Here is a 15,740-nt window from a genome sequence, read left to right as displayed (position 1 = left end):
ATTGGTTTAATTCGTTTTAAACCGGCCTTACATCTATAATCGCTTCGGTGAACGCTCCATGGAGTGACTAACCTCAAGGGCGCCACCTATGTCGTCGGTCCACTTTGTGTGGGTCCTACCCTAGCCGCTTCTTTCGGAACATGGTCACCACCAGAAAACTCTTGATAAGTGAAATAAAAAAAAAAACTGATAGGGTAATTTAAATATCATTACAATCAGTACATCACCTTTGTACAGAGAATACATCGAATGATTGACGCCTACTGTATGGCACAGGCGTCCTTAAAAAATCGACATAATTACCAGTCTTGCACTGCCCTTAAAAGTAATACGGTATACAAAAACTTAATTCCGCTAGTAAATATATAAACTTGGTGTATCCCACACCTGTCAGTTTGTGAAAACAAAAAAACACACAAGATGGCCGATCGACGCGATCTCATGCAAATGGCGGACGCAAAAGCGCCGCCGGCACATTTAAATGTCGCCAACTGATGCCGATCCCTCGGCGAATGTCATTTTTGCTCTATTTACCGGGTTTTGTGTTGCACTGTTTAAATGGGGAGCGGAAGATTATTCGCTGCCTATTTATAGCGTTGATTTAAAGGGACTACAAACTGTGTGGGTGAAGCGTAGTGGACGTCCTGTCTGTGCGTCAACCATTATACGTTCGAATCACACTAATTGCGATTTTTTGTGCAAGCTGATTTGTTTATTGGCTTTGATTTCAGCAGTTCCCAACAAAAAGATATAACATATGTAGTCTCTACCTGAAAATATATGACAACACTGGGAAATTCAACAAAATGGCGACCAATTTTTGTGCGCATGGAAGTGAATAGCGATAAGAACAGTAAATTGGGCTGTGATCGATGATATCGATGCAAAAGAAAACTGATTCTATGACACATGAAAAAAATAATACGTAGTTGTCGAACAAGACAAAAATCTAAATATTCGAATATACTGTTACAAGCACTTTCGAATCGTCAACCAACATAAAATGTCGGCATTGTTGTCCTTACAGGAAGCTGCCACCGGCTCGGAAGGCATTTCTGCTGAGAGCCGGTGAGAAAATGGAACTGATGTAAAATTAAGGTTTTTTCTAAAAATATACCTACAGGCACATCTAATTCATAATGTTTAAATAGACATTTTTTATTCAAAATTTGTTCAATCCATTGTCTACCGTGTTAGATCTACCTATGTTCACAATTCATGCAAGAAAGAAAAATAAATGGATCTGAATGTACGCATAAGTAATAAAGTTTTACAAGATATCTTGGACCTTTATTTAGGAAAATAAGTCTTAAGTCTAAAATTAAAAGTAAGATATTGAATAAATCTTATTATATCATTCAAGAAGTTTTAGTTAATCGAAATGTATGAAGTTTCGTTTGTTGTCTCATTTACATGGTTGATATTATTATAATTAAAGGTTAATATATTTTACTTATAAAGTGCAATTGTTGAGTTTCTGGCAGGCTCTTAACAGATTAGCATAGTAGCTTATTGCTTATTTTAAACTTATCAACGATTCGCATGTAAATGCCTACTTGAATAAAAATATTTTTGAAGTCTATAATGATGACACCACTGATGCATTCTCAAACCGAGATCAAATAAGGAGATCCGCAGACGAATCCTATTGGCAAGATGAGGTGGCACATAGGACCTCAAGGGTCTAGATTGGTGACCACGGACTGGCAAACCCAGCTAAGGTCCTAGAAAGACCCTAGATTTAGGCTGCTTTAGTGACTTGACTTGACTTGCAACTGAAATAAGAAAGATTCGTATCAAATAGCGGTTATCTCTCTACTAACTGTCTCTTATCGCTAAGTAAACATATCATAGCGATACAAATATGCATTAAAATACGGTTCCTAAGAAAATCTATGTAGGACGCCCGTGTCCCTTAGGAATATTTAATCGAATCAGGCGTTTTGTGTTTGGCACTAATCGGTGTAACATAACTCCTGAAGATGCCCCGTGGAGGGGTAAACCCAAATTGAGTTATTTGGCGGTGGCGGTTGTGTGATTCGCATTGTTTGCCGCATATGCATTTATCAGCGGGCTGGCGAGCGGTGCACTTTATTGCACGACTACCACTGCATGTGCGGAAGTGGCTAAATATTGGTCTTTTTCTCCCTTAGGAATATTATCGCAGATATGTTGACAAGCCAAAATAATCCGAAAAGTTTGCCCTGTGCTATTATTGATAAGGGATTATTTGCAGCTATATAGCATATTGAAACCGTTATAGATTGCTATATGCTATATAGTTCGTCTTGTTAAAGTCTTTGAAACAGTGATGCTAATTATTGTTTATTATTTGTTGCTGCAGACATTGTATTGTTATACAAGGTGATTCGAAATAGGTGTAAAAGCTCTTTGATGCTTGATTAGCTGTACATTTACCCTTTTATAGTCTTTATACTATTAATCATCCTGTATGCACACAATTAAGGTCCAAATCTAAATAAACATCGTTTAAATGAACGCGACATTTGTAACAACAGGGAATGTTCAAGGGCGGCCGAGTTGTGCAAAAGGAGAACGTGGATTTGGAATCCGGCGTCCGCGGGGCTGTTGGTTTGATTTAGTCCGTTGATACGTGAGTCGCTGCAATCTTGAATGTTAATTTAGGCTCGGACTTGCGTAAACTGCGTTTGCATAATGACTTATATTCGAAGGTTTTGTAACGAGATATCTTTGTTTATGTTGACAGTTCATTTAGTTCCACTAAATGTAAAATAGCAAACCAGATTGATGAAGAAGCGTAAACACGCTTATAGACATGCATCACATATGCTTTTGAATTCAATCGACACGGTTACAGCCACAATACTTCTATGTAAATTCATTGAACATCGATTTAAATTCAGACGCCATCAGTGATGTGGTCGCTGTACTTGCGTTAGGATCGTGTAAATTTTAAATAATCTTGGTATACTACTACTAATCACCGGAAAGGAATATCGTATCTCTCGACATGTTTTACAGAAAAACCGATTGGTTTTTACCGCTCCGGCATTGACAATTTATTGATAATAACGGTGAAAAATGAAGAACATAAGAAAGCGACATTACTTTCCGGATCCCCTAATATGTCAATACACCTTCTTCGATCATATTTGGTCATCATCTTTCTTGCCAACGCTCATAATCGGTAATTTACCTCCACCCTATAATCGGGTATATGGCCTAAAATAATTTTTAAATTAGAAAGAGTTTTATTTATTTATTTAGGTACACCATCAATACATATAACTTACATATATTTGCAAGAAATGCCATATAAATAAAGGCTGACATAGGTGACACAATATTTTACATTTTACATTATAAAAAAAAGAAAAATCAAATACGAAGATAAATGTGATCGCATATAAAATGAATTATTTGGGCAAACAACTTCATACATGCAAAGACGTCATAAAAATCTTTTTGAAAGAAAGTGCTAAGAATATTAAATAATGAGAAAATAGATACAGCGAATTATAAGATGATTGGAGATCAAATGACCAGGCCTTAATTTGGTGAAAAATTACTTATTTAAAGCAATATTTTTTTTTATTATTCAATAAAGGAATATTTAAACGACAAGAATACTTGACAGTGATGTCGCTTGATTGTTTTGATTTCACTTAGGCCATTTCTGATAAAGTGTTTATGTATCTATCTGTGCTCAACTTTTTTTTACTAGAAGATGTATTGTTATGAAGTTTCTTCCTGCTTTTTGTTCACTATAACACCATGCGAACCAGAGTAAAATAAAATAGTGTAAAAAATAAATTTTGCTTTACAACCGGGAACAAAATTTAAAATCCAACGAAACAACAAGCCTTCACTTTGTAGGTACAGTATGCTCTTATATCGGGATACTGGAATGTGGACGCACCACTATTTGGCGGCACAGATAAACGTCAGATTGACAGCTAGAGAACGTTTTGCAAAACATGTTGACAGACATTTTCTACTGTGTACTACGTTAGCCTAGCGTTAGAGGACTGGGATTTACGTTCGTGGGACGCGGATTCGATTCCCAGGATACAATCTTATATAATTCACACTTTTGGTACAATAATTATATTGGATTCTTAATATTCGCAAACAAGTTTCCAGAGGATGAACAGCAGCGTTTAGTTGGAACCATAACACCATACTGTGATCGCCAAGTCGTCTGCCAAGCGTGGCTATTATGGTATATCCAAAAAGATATCTTTACAGTGGGCGTATATAAGCTGAAATGTCTACTGTGTTTTGATTTAAAGGTTTTGTAATTTAACAACCTGATCATCAAAGGATTATCTTTGACCACTGGTTATACAGTGAAATTCTTGTTCTTTTATTGATGTTCTGATGTCTAGAAGACTAAAAGGAAAAGAAGACATAAAGGAGAAAGAAGACAAATGAAATAAGTACTGGTGAAGAAATATTTGTAATTTTACATAATTTAAATTCAAACTTTTGGTAAACTGTAAGGAGTGACTTTTCTCTCCCGTTTGTAAAATGTGGAAAGTTATGTGTCTTCGTCATAAATATATATTTAAGTAAATGGTACAAGTGTAGCATTAAAGATGTTTGTAATCGATATATAGATGTTTTTATAATCGATTTAGAGATCAGAAAATTGAGATTTCACAGACAAATATTAGTGTCAAACATGTCTTTCACCTAGTTATTTATTCAACCTATAACGTTTAAATGTAATAAACTAAATGCGATCAATATAGTTGTCTAGGATTAAATAATTAGTGCCATTTGAATATAACAAACCACCGTTCACCAATTCGCATTAATTTAGCGTTCCGAAACGATCGTTATTAAGACGTGTCGAGCCGTGGGAATGCCGCATTCGCGAACGCTAAACCATGCAAATAGCGCGGGAAAGGATGAATGTCAACATGGCCGCCGACCGCCATATTTAACTCTTTCGATTCGACCGGTTCGCGGTTTCCTTGATTTACGTTGCGTAGAATTAGATGAATGAAGTGCAGACGTTGGAGATGATGAAATATATGACGCTGTCGAGGGCTTCCGGTACGCGAAGATATTGCTACAAGTTTATTTAGTGGGATAATTTAATGGGCTCCAAGAACAAATACCTTACTATCGTCATGTATTATATCTTCGCAGACACTGATAAGTAGACATCTTGTGGAGTATTTCTCGTAATATTTTATGGCGAAGGAAGAGTCGAGCGAAATGTTGTTTTTCATTTTTCTTCTTTACAATTTTTTTTTCAGACTCTCTTTAAATGGATTTTAGGTGTTAGGGCGCGGAGGATGCCTAGCCTAAGATCTCTATTAAAGTAGCAAAAGTCGAGAGCTTCCGGGGGAGCTTCATCTCGGGCCGCTACATACTACTATATTACCGATTTTTTTATATTGTAAATAGCCCCGTTTTGGACCTTTCGTTCCGCTATCTTAATCAATGACGGGGACTTGGTATTTTGAGGTTCATTTTTCTTCTTCCATCGTTCACATAAACTCGCATTCTCATCTCTTCCTTCTTTAACAATATCTTACAATCTATAACATTTATATTCTGTTCCTACATCGCCTTCTACTCGTCGCCACATTTCACACAATATTACATTTTTATTTATGTAACCGGTTCATAGGGACGTTGGGGGGAACAAGGGAACCCCAAAAACAGGGCCATTAAAAAAGTAGATAAAGTTATTCTCCGCGTCTACAATCGTCACAGATCATTCGTTTTTATTACGGAATAAGGCTATGTTTACACAATAACGTAACAAATGAAATATTAATCACGTAAATATATACATACCCTTATGATTTGGCGTCTTGATATACCATGTTGGAGAACCTGTTCCGAGTTCTGTGCTGGACAGTTATACACTACAAAGGCAGTTCCGTAGTTAGTCATTAAACTACATTATTTATTCCTATGTCCCCAAGATAGGGCAGAGGGCGTCCCCAGTACGTCGCCATCCCGAGCGGTCTTGAGCCTCGCGCTTTACTTCGCTCCACATCAATCCAACTGCCTTCACTTCTTCTGATCATCCGCAGTCAGGTTTGCTTTAGGCGGCCACGTCTTCGTTTTCCTTGAGGATTCCATTCTAGGGCTTACTTCTGTATGTGATCAGGGTAACTTCGGAGCGTGTGGCCTATCCAGTTTTACTTGCGGCGTTTGTTCTGCAGATCGGCATTTCTTTCACAGGCCAGTATATACCAGAGAATACGTCGAAGACAGTTGTTATCGAAGACTTGGAGCCGACGCGAGATATCTTTGATGATATTTGGCGAGATATCATCAAACTCCACTGTTAATTGTAAAAGACTATCAATAACTGATACACCGTTATAGCTTTAAGGGGGTGAATGTATATTTTATTATCTGACAAGTAATACAGTGTTTTCAAAATTAAGATGACTACATATTAATATTAATTATTGTGTCATTTGTACAGTCGTAATCCAATAAAAAAAAATGTAACTTATTTTAGAATGACCATTTTTAACGGGATGGTTTGAAAAAGGTTTTATATCTTTAAACCTTTTTGCTGACAAAGGAATTATAAATACATTCACAACTTTAAAGCATGTAAATAATAACTTGCATGTACATTATGTGTAAATATGTGAATTTCCAGTAATGATTTCGCAAATATTTAATACGTTTTCTCTTTAAAACACTAACATAATTAAACACTGCCTGCACATCCGTGTAATTGAAACTTCTTATATCTATAATCTTATGTCGTATTTTTTCTTCATCCTCGACGGGGAGCGTGTCGAGAATCGGTTGAACATAATTTCATACAACGGTTTTTATTAAATATAAAACAAAATCTTGTTTATTGTTATTTTGTGCATCTGAATTATTTTATTTGCATTGAAATGTATATAAACACACATTATAATTCTGCTTTTTTACTGTACTTGTATTATATTACGTAAATATATAAGGATTTTTTTTTATTATAAAAATGTCCCCAATTGTGCTATATTTTTAGCTTAATGAGCAGCGCAAACTGCTATATTTTAGCTGACATACCTTTTTGTTAGAGACATATAAATGCATAACATTTGATCGTATTTTGTTAATTTAAAAAAGTATATCTCACCTATATATTCGTATATTTTAAATTTATTCTTAAAAATGTAACAGTACATAATTTTTTTGAGATACTAAGTATCAAAGTGTCTCTGGTGGTGACCACTAGACGGTAGATGGACATTGGGTGCATAGTCCAAACAATTTAGGTCGCGAGTATTGTGGCAATCTTTGTGGGGAGACCTACTTACGTTTAAAGACAAAGAAAGTTGCGACTATTTTATGTTACTAGTTGTAAATTACCTAACTTATTTAAAACATCTTACTTCAGGACTTATAAGCAAGCTCTAAGTCGCTCAACGTCCCATGGAACGGTAATAGCGGTATTACTATACGAGATCAAATCAGGCATGAGAAGATACTTCTTGGTTAGGTTTCGGTTGAAGTTGATGCTGTTAGCCCGGGGGCTTTTACATCTTCATCGGAACTGAGTTCACGGAGCGAAAGGGTCCGTGAACTTGCGCGTTACAGTTGTATATCGTACGTAGTAAACCGCTCTACCCGAGTAGAGCTGTGTAGTGTAGAAGTTGCGGCATCTAGTTCACGGACCCTTCTGCTCCGTGAACTCAGTACCGATGAAGTTGTAAAAGCCTTAGGGCTAATAGCATTAACATCTTCAGAAACAATAGATGATGTTGCGGCTCGGGACGGCAGCGTGGACTACAGGCAAGCCTAGGACGGATTCGGATCCAACTTCGGTTCGCGCACGCTGTTTGCGGTTAGGTAGCGGGCGGCCGCACGTTAAGAAGATCCTTAAACTCAAGAAAGTATGTGACGTTGCTCAGCGGATGTTCAAGTTGAAATGGCACTACGCAGGCTCCATAGCGCGAAGAACTGACGATCACTACAACCATAAGGTTCTAGTTCAAATTCAAAGTATCTTAATTCAAGTAGACATTTATATGTGCTTTTGAATGGTCGATTGTTTTAACATAAGCAGTAAGTTACCACCGACTCGGAACACTGATCTGCAGACATCCGGCAGCATACTCAACAGTTGCTCTTTATATATACAATTTTTATGTGTACATTATAATATCAATTATGTAAATGAGTCAACCAACCAAGTTCCATATATTTCGATATAATATTACCTATTTAATAGTATACTTTTTAATTTTAGATTTAAAACTAAGAAAAACAGTTTAAGATATCTTGTGGAACTTTAATGCGTACACTCAGACTCGTGAAGGATTTCTTAACTTATTGAAGACGAATTTTAGGTGTTACGAGTTTATTTTAATTTCTAATATTTATCATGTGTCTGTCATTAATTTTATATTAGATTTAATAATAAATATAAATAATATATTCCGAGGTAACAGTTAAAATACAAACTTCATTTAAAACATCTCTCAGTAAATCTATAGCTTTTAATCTATAAATAGACCGTACAATTCTTTTCTGTAAAATAAATGTATAATTAATATCAGCGGCATTGTCTCGTAATAAACTACAGTTAGAGAGAACGCTATGAAAATAACTAAAAAATATGATTCCAGGTGTATTAACTTCCGATAATTGTCTTGCTTTTTTAATTACAAAGACGGACACGGCTTGGAAATTTACCTGTATTTCTCTCATTGGCACTCTTACAATCGCTCAAAGGATTATAGAGGGCCATGCAGGGGCGGCTTAACCTATAGTGAGTATAATTTAACACGCTGTATAAATAAATGTACAAGTATTGAGTTTTAATATTAGTCAAGCTAATTTCAACCGCAAATCATGTTTTACCGCTCAGTTGTAATTTTAGTAAAGATTAATGTGGTACCATTTATTAACGAGCTAATTATGTTAATGGCAGAAGGCGAGCCCGGGTTAACATTTTCGCGTGGATCGCGCTGAACAGGTGATGTGCGCAAACGTAACCAATTAATAACTCCGTGGGTCATTTCTTCGATGCGTATCGCTAGTGCGGCGGCCATTTTACGCGAAATAACTCCGGTGACAACACTAAATTGCTTTAATGGAAAGTCTCGTTGATCAATAAAATTGAGGAGACTTTATTCGGTATTTCCTGGCAGACAACTTAGGATATTCGAGAATAGTGTTTCATCATGGTCATCCGTGAAGATCATGGTATACCCTCCCATAGATATCTAAAGGAGATCCTTATGCCTTGCATATGGCGTTATTGGGATTGTATGAGTGGTCGTAGTACTGTAGCTTCTTGTTAATGTTGACCACACCTCCACTCGCAGTTATAATGAGCGCGGAGACTCTCAACAGCGTGATGCAAACTTTTGTTGCGTCTACCGTGGCGCCATCTATCATTTATCCGTTTCATTACGACGCTGCCGCGATGCGATCGACTGCGTGGACACGTGGGTAAGAGCTCGTTGCTAGGCAACGCGTTTTTCGAGGCGCGGTCCAAAGGCGGAGCGGTTAGCGAGTGACGCGCGATATGCACGCCACAGAATGAAAGCACATCGATAACGATTTTAAATGTAAAGATGTACGTTATTAGACTATAGGTGGGTTATTATTACATAAGTAAGACGTCCACTGCTGGACAAAGACCTCTCCTATAGATTGACAGTGGGACTGTTTGCAAGCGGTCTGAATCTAGGTACTTCTCTTGTACCTTGTAAATGCATATCTTTCACTGCACACATACAAAAGGCCCCAGCTTGACCATCCGTTGGGCTATTTCGGCTACTTTTGTTCGTCTACGGATCTCCTTATTCATGAATATCTTGAGGTGAGAAATCCAGACAATAGTCGTATCTAGGGTCCAATGTGCTAATGTGAGTGTGCCAATGAGGGTCGGTATTTGGTCACTCTTCTATGTAAATCTTAACCGGTAACATGAATTGGTCAAAAAACATTTTTAAGTTGTAAGAAGACGAAGAAAGGCTCTAATCTTCTTAGAGTATTGCAAAAAGATAATAAGTAAGATAATTAAAAGCTACAAATCCTAGTCAAATAAAGCTAGAATGAGAAAATGTAATAAAATATTTAAAAAAAAAATCAAAAGTTGTAGTTTGGAGGTGAAGGCAAAGTAAGGAAGGTGATGTAAGAAATTAAAATAAAGCATGAAAAGGAATGGAAGAGAATGTGACAAATAAAAGAAAGATGTATACATGATAATGTGAAAGATAAAAGATAAGGGTAAAATTAAAAGTGAGTGAAAAATTTATTAGGAACATATTGTCTTTGCGTACCTAAGACAGGGGAGAATACTAGAGGTCCATAAAAACGGAGAGCCTTAAAAAAACACATATCACAGTCATAACTATCACGAAAGTTAAGACGAAAATAACTGCTCTCATCTTAATGCGCTTAGAAATGTTGGACGAGAACATGTATCGTAGTTTCTCGAACGTTGTTTAGTCGAGTGGGATTCTATGATTGGTTTCTTGAAGTTTTTTTTAAAGGTCCTGTGTTAGGTACCTCTCGTTGAACCCAATGGGTCGTTTATTTACGTTGTAATTTGTTGATATAACTTTAATTAACTTGCATACACATCTTTCGGCCTTCTCAATGTTTTTCATATGTCTCGATAATTCCTTTCATACATCGCCTCACTTCATTCGCTTCCCTCCAGTTATGCAACTTTACGATTTATAATTTTTTCTTGATTCTTATTTATTTTATTACTATCTATATCGCACTTGATTTACATTTCTAATATCACTGCTATTTTATCACTCTGCTATTTATAGCTTTTTATTACCTTTCCTATTACCTTCTTAAAGAACTCCAAAAAGATCTGGCGTCATTCCACTTTACTCACCAGTTAGGCGATATTCTTCTCTTCTATTCTCTCTATTAGCCAAGACTGGCATTCTGCTTTTACAGCGCCAAATATGGAATTATCGGTGATCAAGTGCATCTTACCATCTTTGTTGTAGTTGGACTTATCCAGTTTTTTTAGGCTTCTTAAGATGATTTCGCACTAAGCATAAAAAATAAAACTTTCCGTGATTATGTTTACCATGGTCACCCTATCGAAAAAAATCGCTCGTACAGTAGTCGCGTGTCGAGGTGGTAATGCCGCCAACAACTCGCAGGCGCGCTTCCGGTCGCACCGTACACCGCCCGCCTTCACCGCGACCTGTATTACCAATCAAATATGGCCGCCTTCGTACAGGACCGAAATGAAATTAACTATCATATGTTTACCAAATTGATGCACACCAATAATTTTACATTTAGTCTTACATATATAAGTTATCACGTAAAGAAGAATGATTTATATAAATTCAAGCATATATCTTCTTCTTTTTAGTCGATGGACATTCGCTACAAGGCACCACCAAAAACATCTATTTTCCGCGATCTTAAATATGTCAACGGTCCATCTAATGGGCCTGTCCTCGCCGTACGCCAACGGCCGTTAGTTAGTACCTGCTCATTGCTATGCTCAAGCAATTCTTCGAGTTATGTTAGATGTGGTAGCTTAGCGGCTGAGAACCAAGACTTAATATGATAGGTCGCGAGTTCAATTCCCAGGATACGATCTTATATAATTCACACTTTGTGTATTAATTATATAGGATTGCCACTGCTCACAAAGAAGCTTCCAGAGGATGGGCAGCAGCTTCCTCTGCGTACAATAATACTACATCTATCGCCAACCAACCTACAAAGCGTGGCTATTATGGTATATCTTCCAAAGATATCTTTAGACCTATGCCCTACAGTGGGCGTCTATGGGTTGAAACGACAAACGTATTTATTTTCCCGTTGTGATTTTTTGTCTACAAAATCGCTCATGTAATTATTTATTTGCTTAAATAGTGATGGAACAGAGGCATATCAAATAATTCGGAAGTATAAAATGTAAATGTAAAACAAAGGCACGTGCGCTCATGTCTGTGGAATATAGATCTTTATAATAAAAAAATTGTAAGTTACATCATTAATTAAAACACTTTATTATGTTTTCGGTAATTAAAATAGCTTAGTAGTAAAGTACGCAGAAATATTATAAGTATATATGCTATATACATATGTGTGAATATATGTACGTTTGTACATATTTACGTTTTGTCATCATGTGTTTTTATACTATGGTTATCTGTATTGCCTCGTGTGATAAGACCGCCCATTGTACTTTTTTTTGCTATTATGCAACTATGTATATTTTTTCAAGCGTGTACAATAAACAAGATTAAAAAAATACAAGGAATGTCAAAAACACAAGACTAAATATCATTTAGGTTTTGTTTTGACATCGACATGTTTCTCGGCTAAGTGATCGAAAGGTTTTTTTGGATACTTTTGGAACTCTTGATTAATTACGTGGTACAGTTGATAAAATTAACACTTAAAATATACTATTAATAGAAATGTAAATAAGTGCGATATATAGCTAGAAAATATATAAGAATTAAAAATAAATAAATTGTTAATGAAAGTAAAATTATACAATTCTGAAGGGAAGGCGAAAGAAGTGAGGCAATGTATGGAAAGGGATTGAAAATATTTTGAAGGAAATTATAAGAAAAAGTGAAATACTTTGAGAAGAACGAAAGATGAAAATGGGAATAAAAAATATATTATGTAAATAAAGTCCATTTCTTCTTTTCACCCTGTGTTTGGCACTAATCGGTGTAACACCTGAAGATGCCCCGTGGATGGGTGAAACACGTGTTTGGCTACCGGATATCATTATCATTGTGTCAACCGATAGACGCTTCCTGCAATGCTTAGGCCTCCGCCAAACATCACCACAGTGATCGGTCTCGTACTGCCAACGACTTCTTGCAACCTTAACTATGCTGTCGGTACAACTGGTGGTGGGGCTACCCACGCCACTCCAGATCCTTTCGGTCTTAACCAGGTGCCATCGGTTGCACGAGCGATGTACCTCGCCTACTGGAACTTCAGACGTGAGAATTCTTTCAGCTACGTCAGTGATCTTAGTTCTTTTGCGTATCTCCACATTTTTGATTCGATCTCGCAGCAAAAGTCCGAGCATAGCACTATCTGCAGCCCGCATTCAGCGTCTTTCTGCAACCTTAACACATTCAATGTCATGTGGGTCTAAACGACCCCCGCTGCGCTTTCCGTTCAGGCCGTTTGCTGTCCTCACTAAAAAACATAGCATTCTTAAACAAATGAATTGTAGGGTCGAATATAGATAATTTCACATCACGTATGCTTGTAAGTAATGCATATTAAAATTTATAACTTTTTCCAATTAATTATAGCTTTGCAGTGCAATGAAAAGCACACGTTTTTAACGATTTTTTTTAATTTTTAAAGTTTGGGTCGTATACGCCCCACGCGGCCTGAATGGACAATCTACAAAAATTGTCGTGGCACGGAACGTGTTAAATATGTCAGTCCACATAGTGGAGGAGCTTTTCCTATTTCGCATTGATCACGTGTGACTTGTTCTTTTACGTATGTCCGCGTTTTTAATTCGATCTTGACGCTAAACACTTAACATTGCACTTTTTATCAAACGACCACGTTTCAGATCCATAAAACAATGTATAATAGCAATAAGTATTTTAGAACGTTCTACTACTGAAGTGTTGATTGATATTCAAGTACTTTTGATTATTTTTTTAACATTACGTCATTTAAAGTTTTTAAAACGTTGTTTTTTTAATAGCGCGTATTAATTAACGTATAGTAATTGACAGTAAATGAGCTTTAAACCGCTTTAGAACACATATAACATATAATATATAAATAAACAATCACATATCTATATATAAAGATTGAATGCTTGTATTGACGTCGTCAATAAGGTGTATTGTTCATTAGCATGCGAACTTGATACATAAAGTATACGAGTTGAGTTGAATAAATCAAACGGAGCATAATTTAAAAAAGGCAAGGGAGCTCAGTATTTATGGGGGCAGAGCAGAAGGCAATCCGCTCCGCCCCTCCATTATCTGGCAGTTTTTGTCCAAAACACGCGCTTAGGTCTTTTGAATAATAATATACTTTAAAATCGTACGTTTTAATGACAGTGAAATCAACATTTTTTTTATATGTTGGTCAATATTTATACGTTTATATTATCTGTGCGATTTATATTTGTCTATTATTTGTTAGAAAACATATGAAAAAACTTAAAATTTTGCAGTTTATTTGGGGTTATACCATAACCACCACGTTTGGCGAGTTGGCGATCGCAATGTGGTATTATGGTACGCAGAGGACGCTGCTGCCCATCCTGTGGAAACTTGTTTATTTATTTATTTACTTTATTGGAGTTAAACAGTAACAAAAGGTAGTAAGAAAGTACAAACTTAGAAGCTTAGAAATAAAAAATTAGTTACAATTGTTACCTTATAACTTTCTCACTGAGAATATATAATGATTTATAGTCAAACAATGAAAAAACAAATAAAAACATTACTAAACAGGTATCGAAGATTATGGTTTAAATATTTATATTATGTTTGTTTATATATTTATACTATATATTTATATTATGGTTTAAATTGTATTATATGTACTCAATAGTTTCGAACGAAATTGTTTTTTAAAAGATACGAGAGAGCACGAGAATATATCAATATCACTAACATATGAATTGTGAAGGTTGTTTGTAAGCAGTGTGTAAATTACATAAGATTGTATTCCAATAATCGAACCCGCGACTTCCGATCGCAAGTCTTCAGTCCTCTACCGCTGGACTACAACTGTTTTATAATTCTATAGTCATTTTATATTAATTTATTAGTATTTATTCAAAATGTTTTTTGTAATTGTAATAAATGTGTACTAATTTGAATATAATTTCTTCTAACATGTTTGGCACTAATCGGTGTAACATAACTCCTGAAGATGCCCCGTGGAGGGGTGAAACACGTGTTGAGTGATTTGGTGGTGGCGGTTGTGAAATTCGCATTGTTTGTCGCATGCGCATTTATCAGCGGGCTGGCGAGCAGTGCACTTTGTTGCACGACTACCACTGCTTGTGCGGATGTGGCTAAATATTGGTCCTTGTCTTATTTCTAATTTTTTGTTTATAATAAAATCTTGTTCACTATTCTGTATGTAATTAATGACATCAGAATCTTATATTAACAGTCTATCTAAACAGGCAATGTCCAAGGAAAGTCGGCATATTTTCTTAATTGTCGGCCTGACATAATTCAATCCTAATACCTAGTATCCTACTGTAAATTACCGTTATATATCGGCCATACATACATATTGTTCATTTCATATCTCATGTTCATTTTGTATTTTTTCCTGTTTGTTTATAATTTGCAAGTTATTTTAAGCTAGCCGTACCTTGCTCGCTTCGCATGGCTGGCACTGAGTTTTGTGTGTCATTATATTATAAGAATTTAAAAAAAAATAACTTAAGTTACACTTTACACCTTACTACATTAGCTACATGCCAGTATAAGTATCGGTGATATCGGTGCAGCCATTTAAGAGATTAATCGGAACAAACAGACAGGCTGACAAAAATTAAAAAAACTGTAGTTTTAGTATAAGACATTTCAGCCCCAAAAGTTATCTATGGGGGATACACCATAATCGCCACACTTGGCGGTTTGTATGTAATGTGGTATTATGGTACGTAATGAACGCTGTTTCTCATCCTCTGGAAACGTGTTCGCTAGTAGTGGAAATCTTTTATGCAAAAAGTGTGACATTTTTCCAGCTGTCATGCGTCTAAAATATTGATGATAATACTTAAATTATTCATTAAAATACTTTTCTTTTCT

The 15,740-nt window shown here is 36.0% G+C and overlaps 1 protein-coding gene across 1 annotated transcript in view; it reads left to right on the top strand.

The window, feature by feature from the left end:
* Window positions 1-1,003: 1,003 nt before the first annotated feature.
* The window catches only part of LOC137920002 (all trans-polyprenyl-diphosphate synthase PDSS2-like), a 29,710-nt gene continuing 14,973 nt past the window's right edge, over window positions 1,004-15,740 (top strand). The window contains exon 1 of the mRNA XM_068763236.1: window positions 1,004-1,068. Within this exon, the coding sequence (XP_068619337.1) occupies window positions 1,004-1,068 (65 nt within the window). The remainder of the gene's footprint in view (window positions 1,069-15,740) is intronic.

Source organism: Battus philenor, unplaced genomic scaffold, assembly GCF_028537555.1.
Source record: "Battus philenor isolate CCGP_79_NKW_IND1 unplaced genomic scaffold, ilBatPhil1.0.hap1 SCAF_17, whole genome shotgun sequence".
NCBI lineage: Eukaryota > Metazoa > Arthropoda > Insecta > Lepidoptera > Papilionidae > Battus > Battus philenor.
This window is presented reverse-complemented; position numbering and strand designations above follow the sequence as displayed.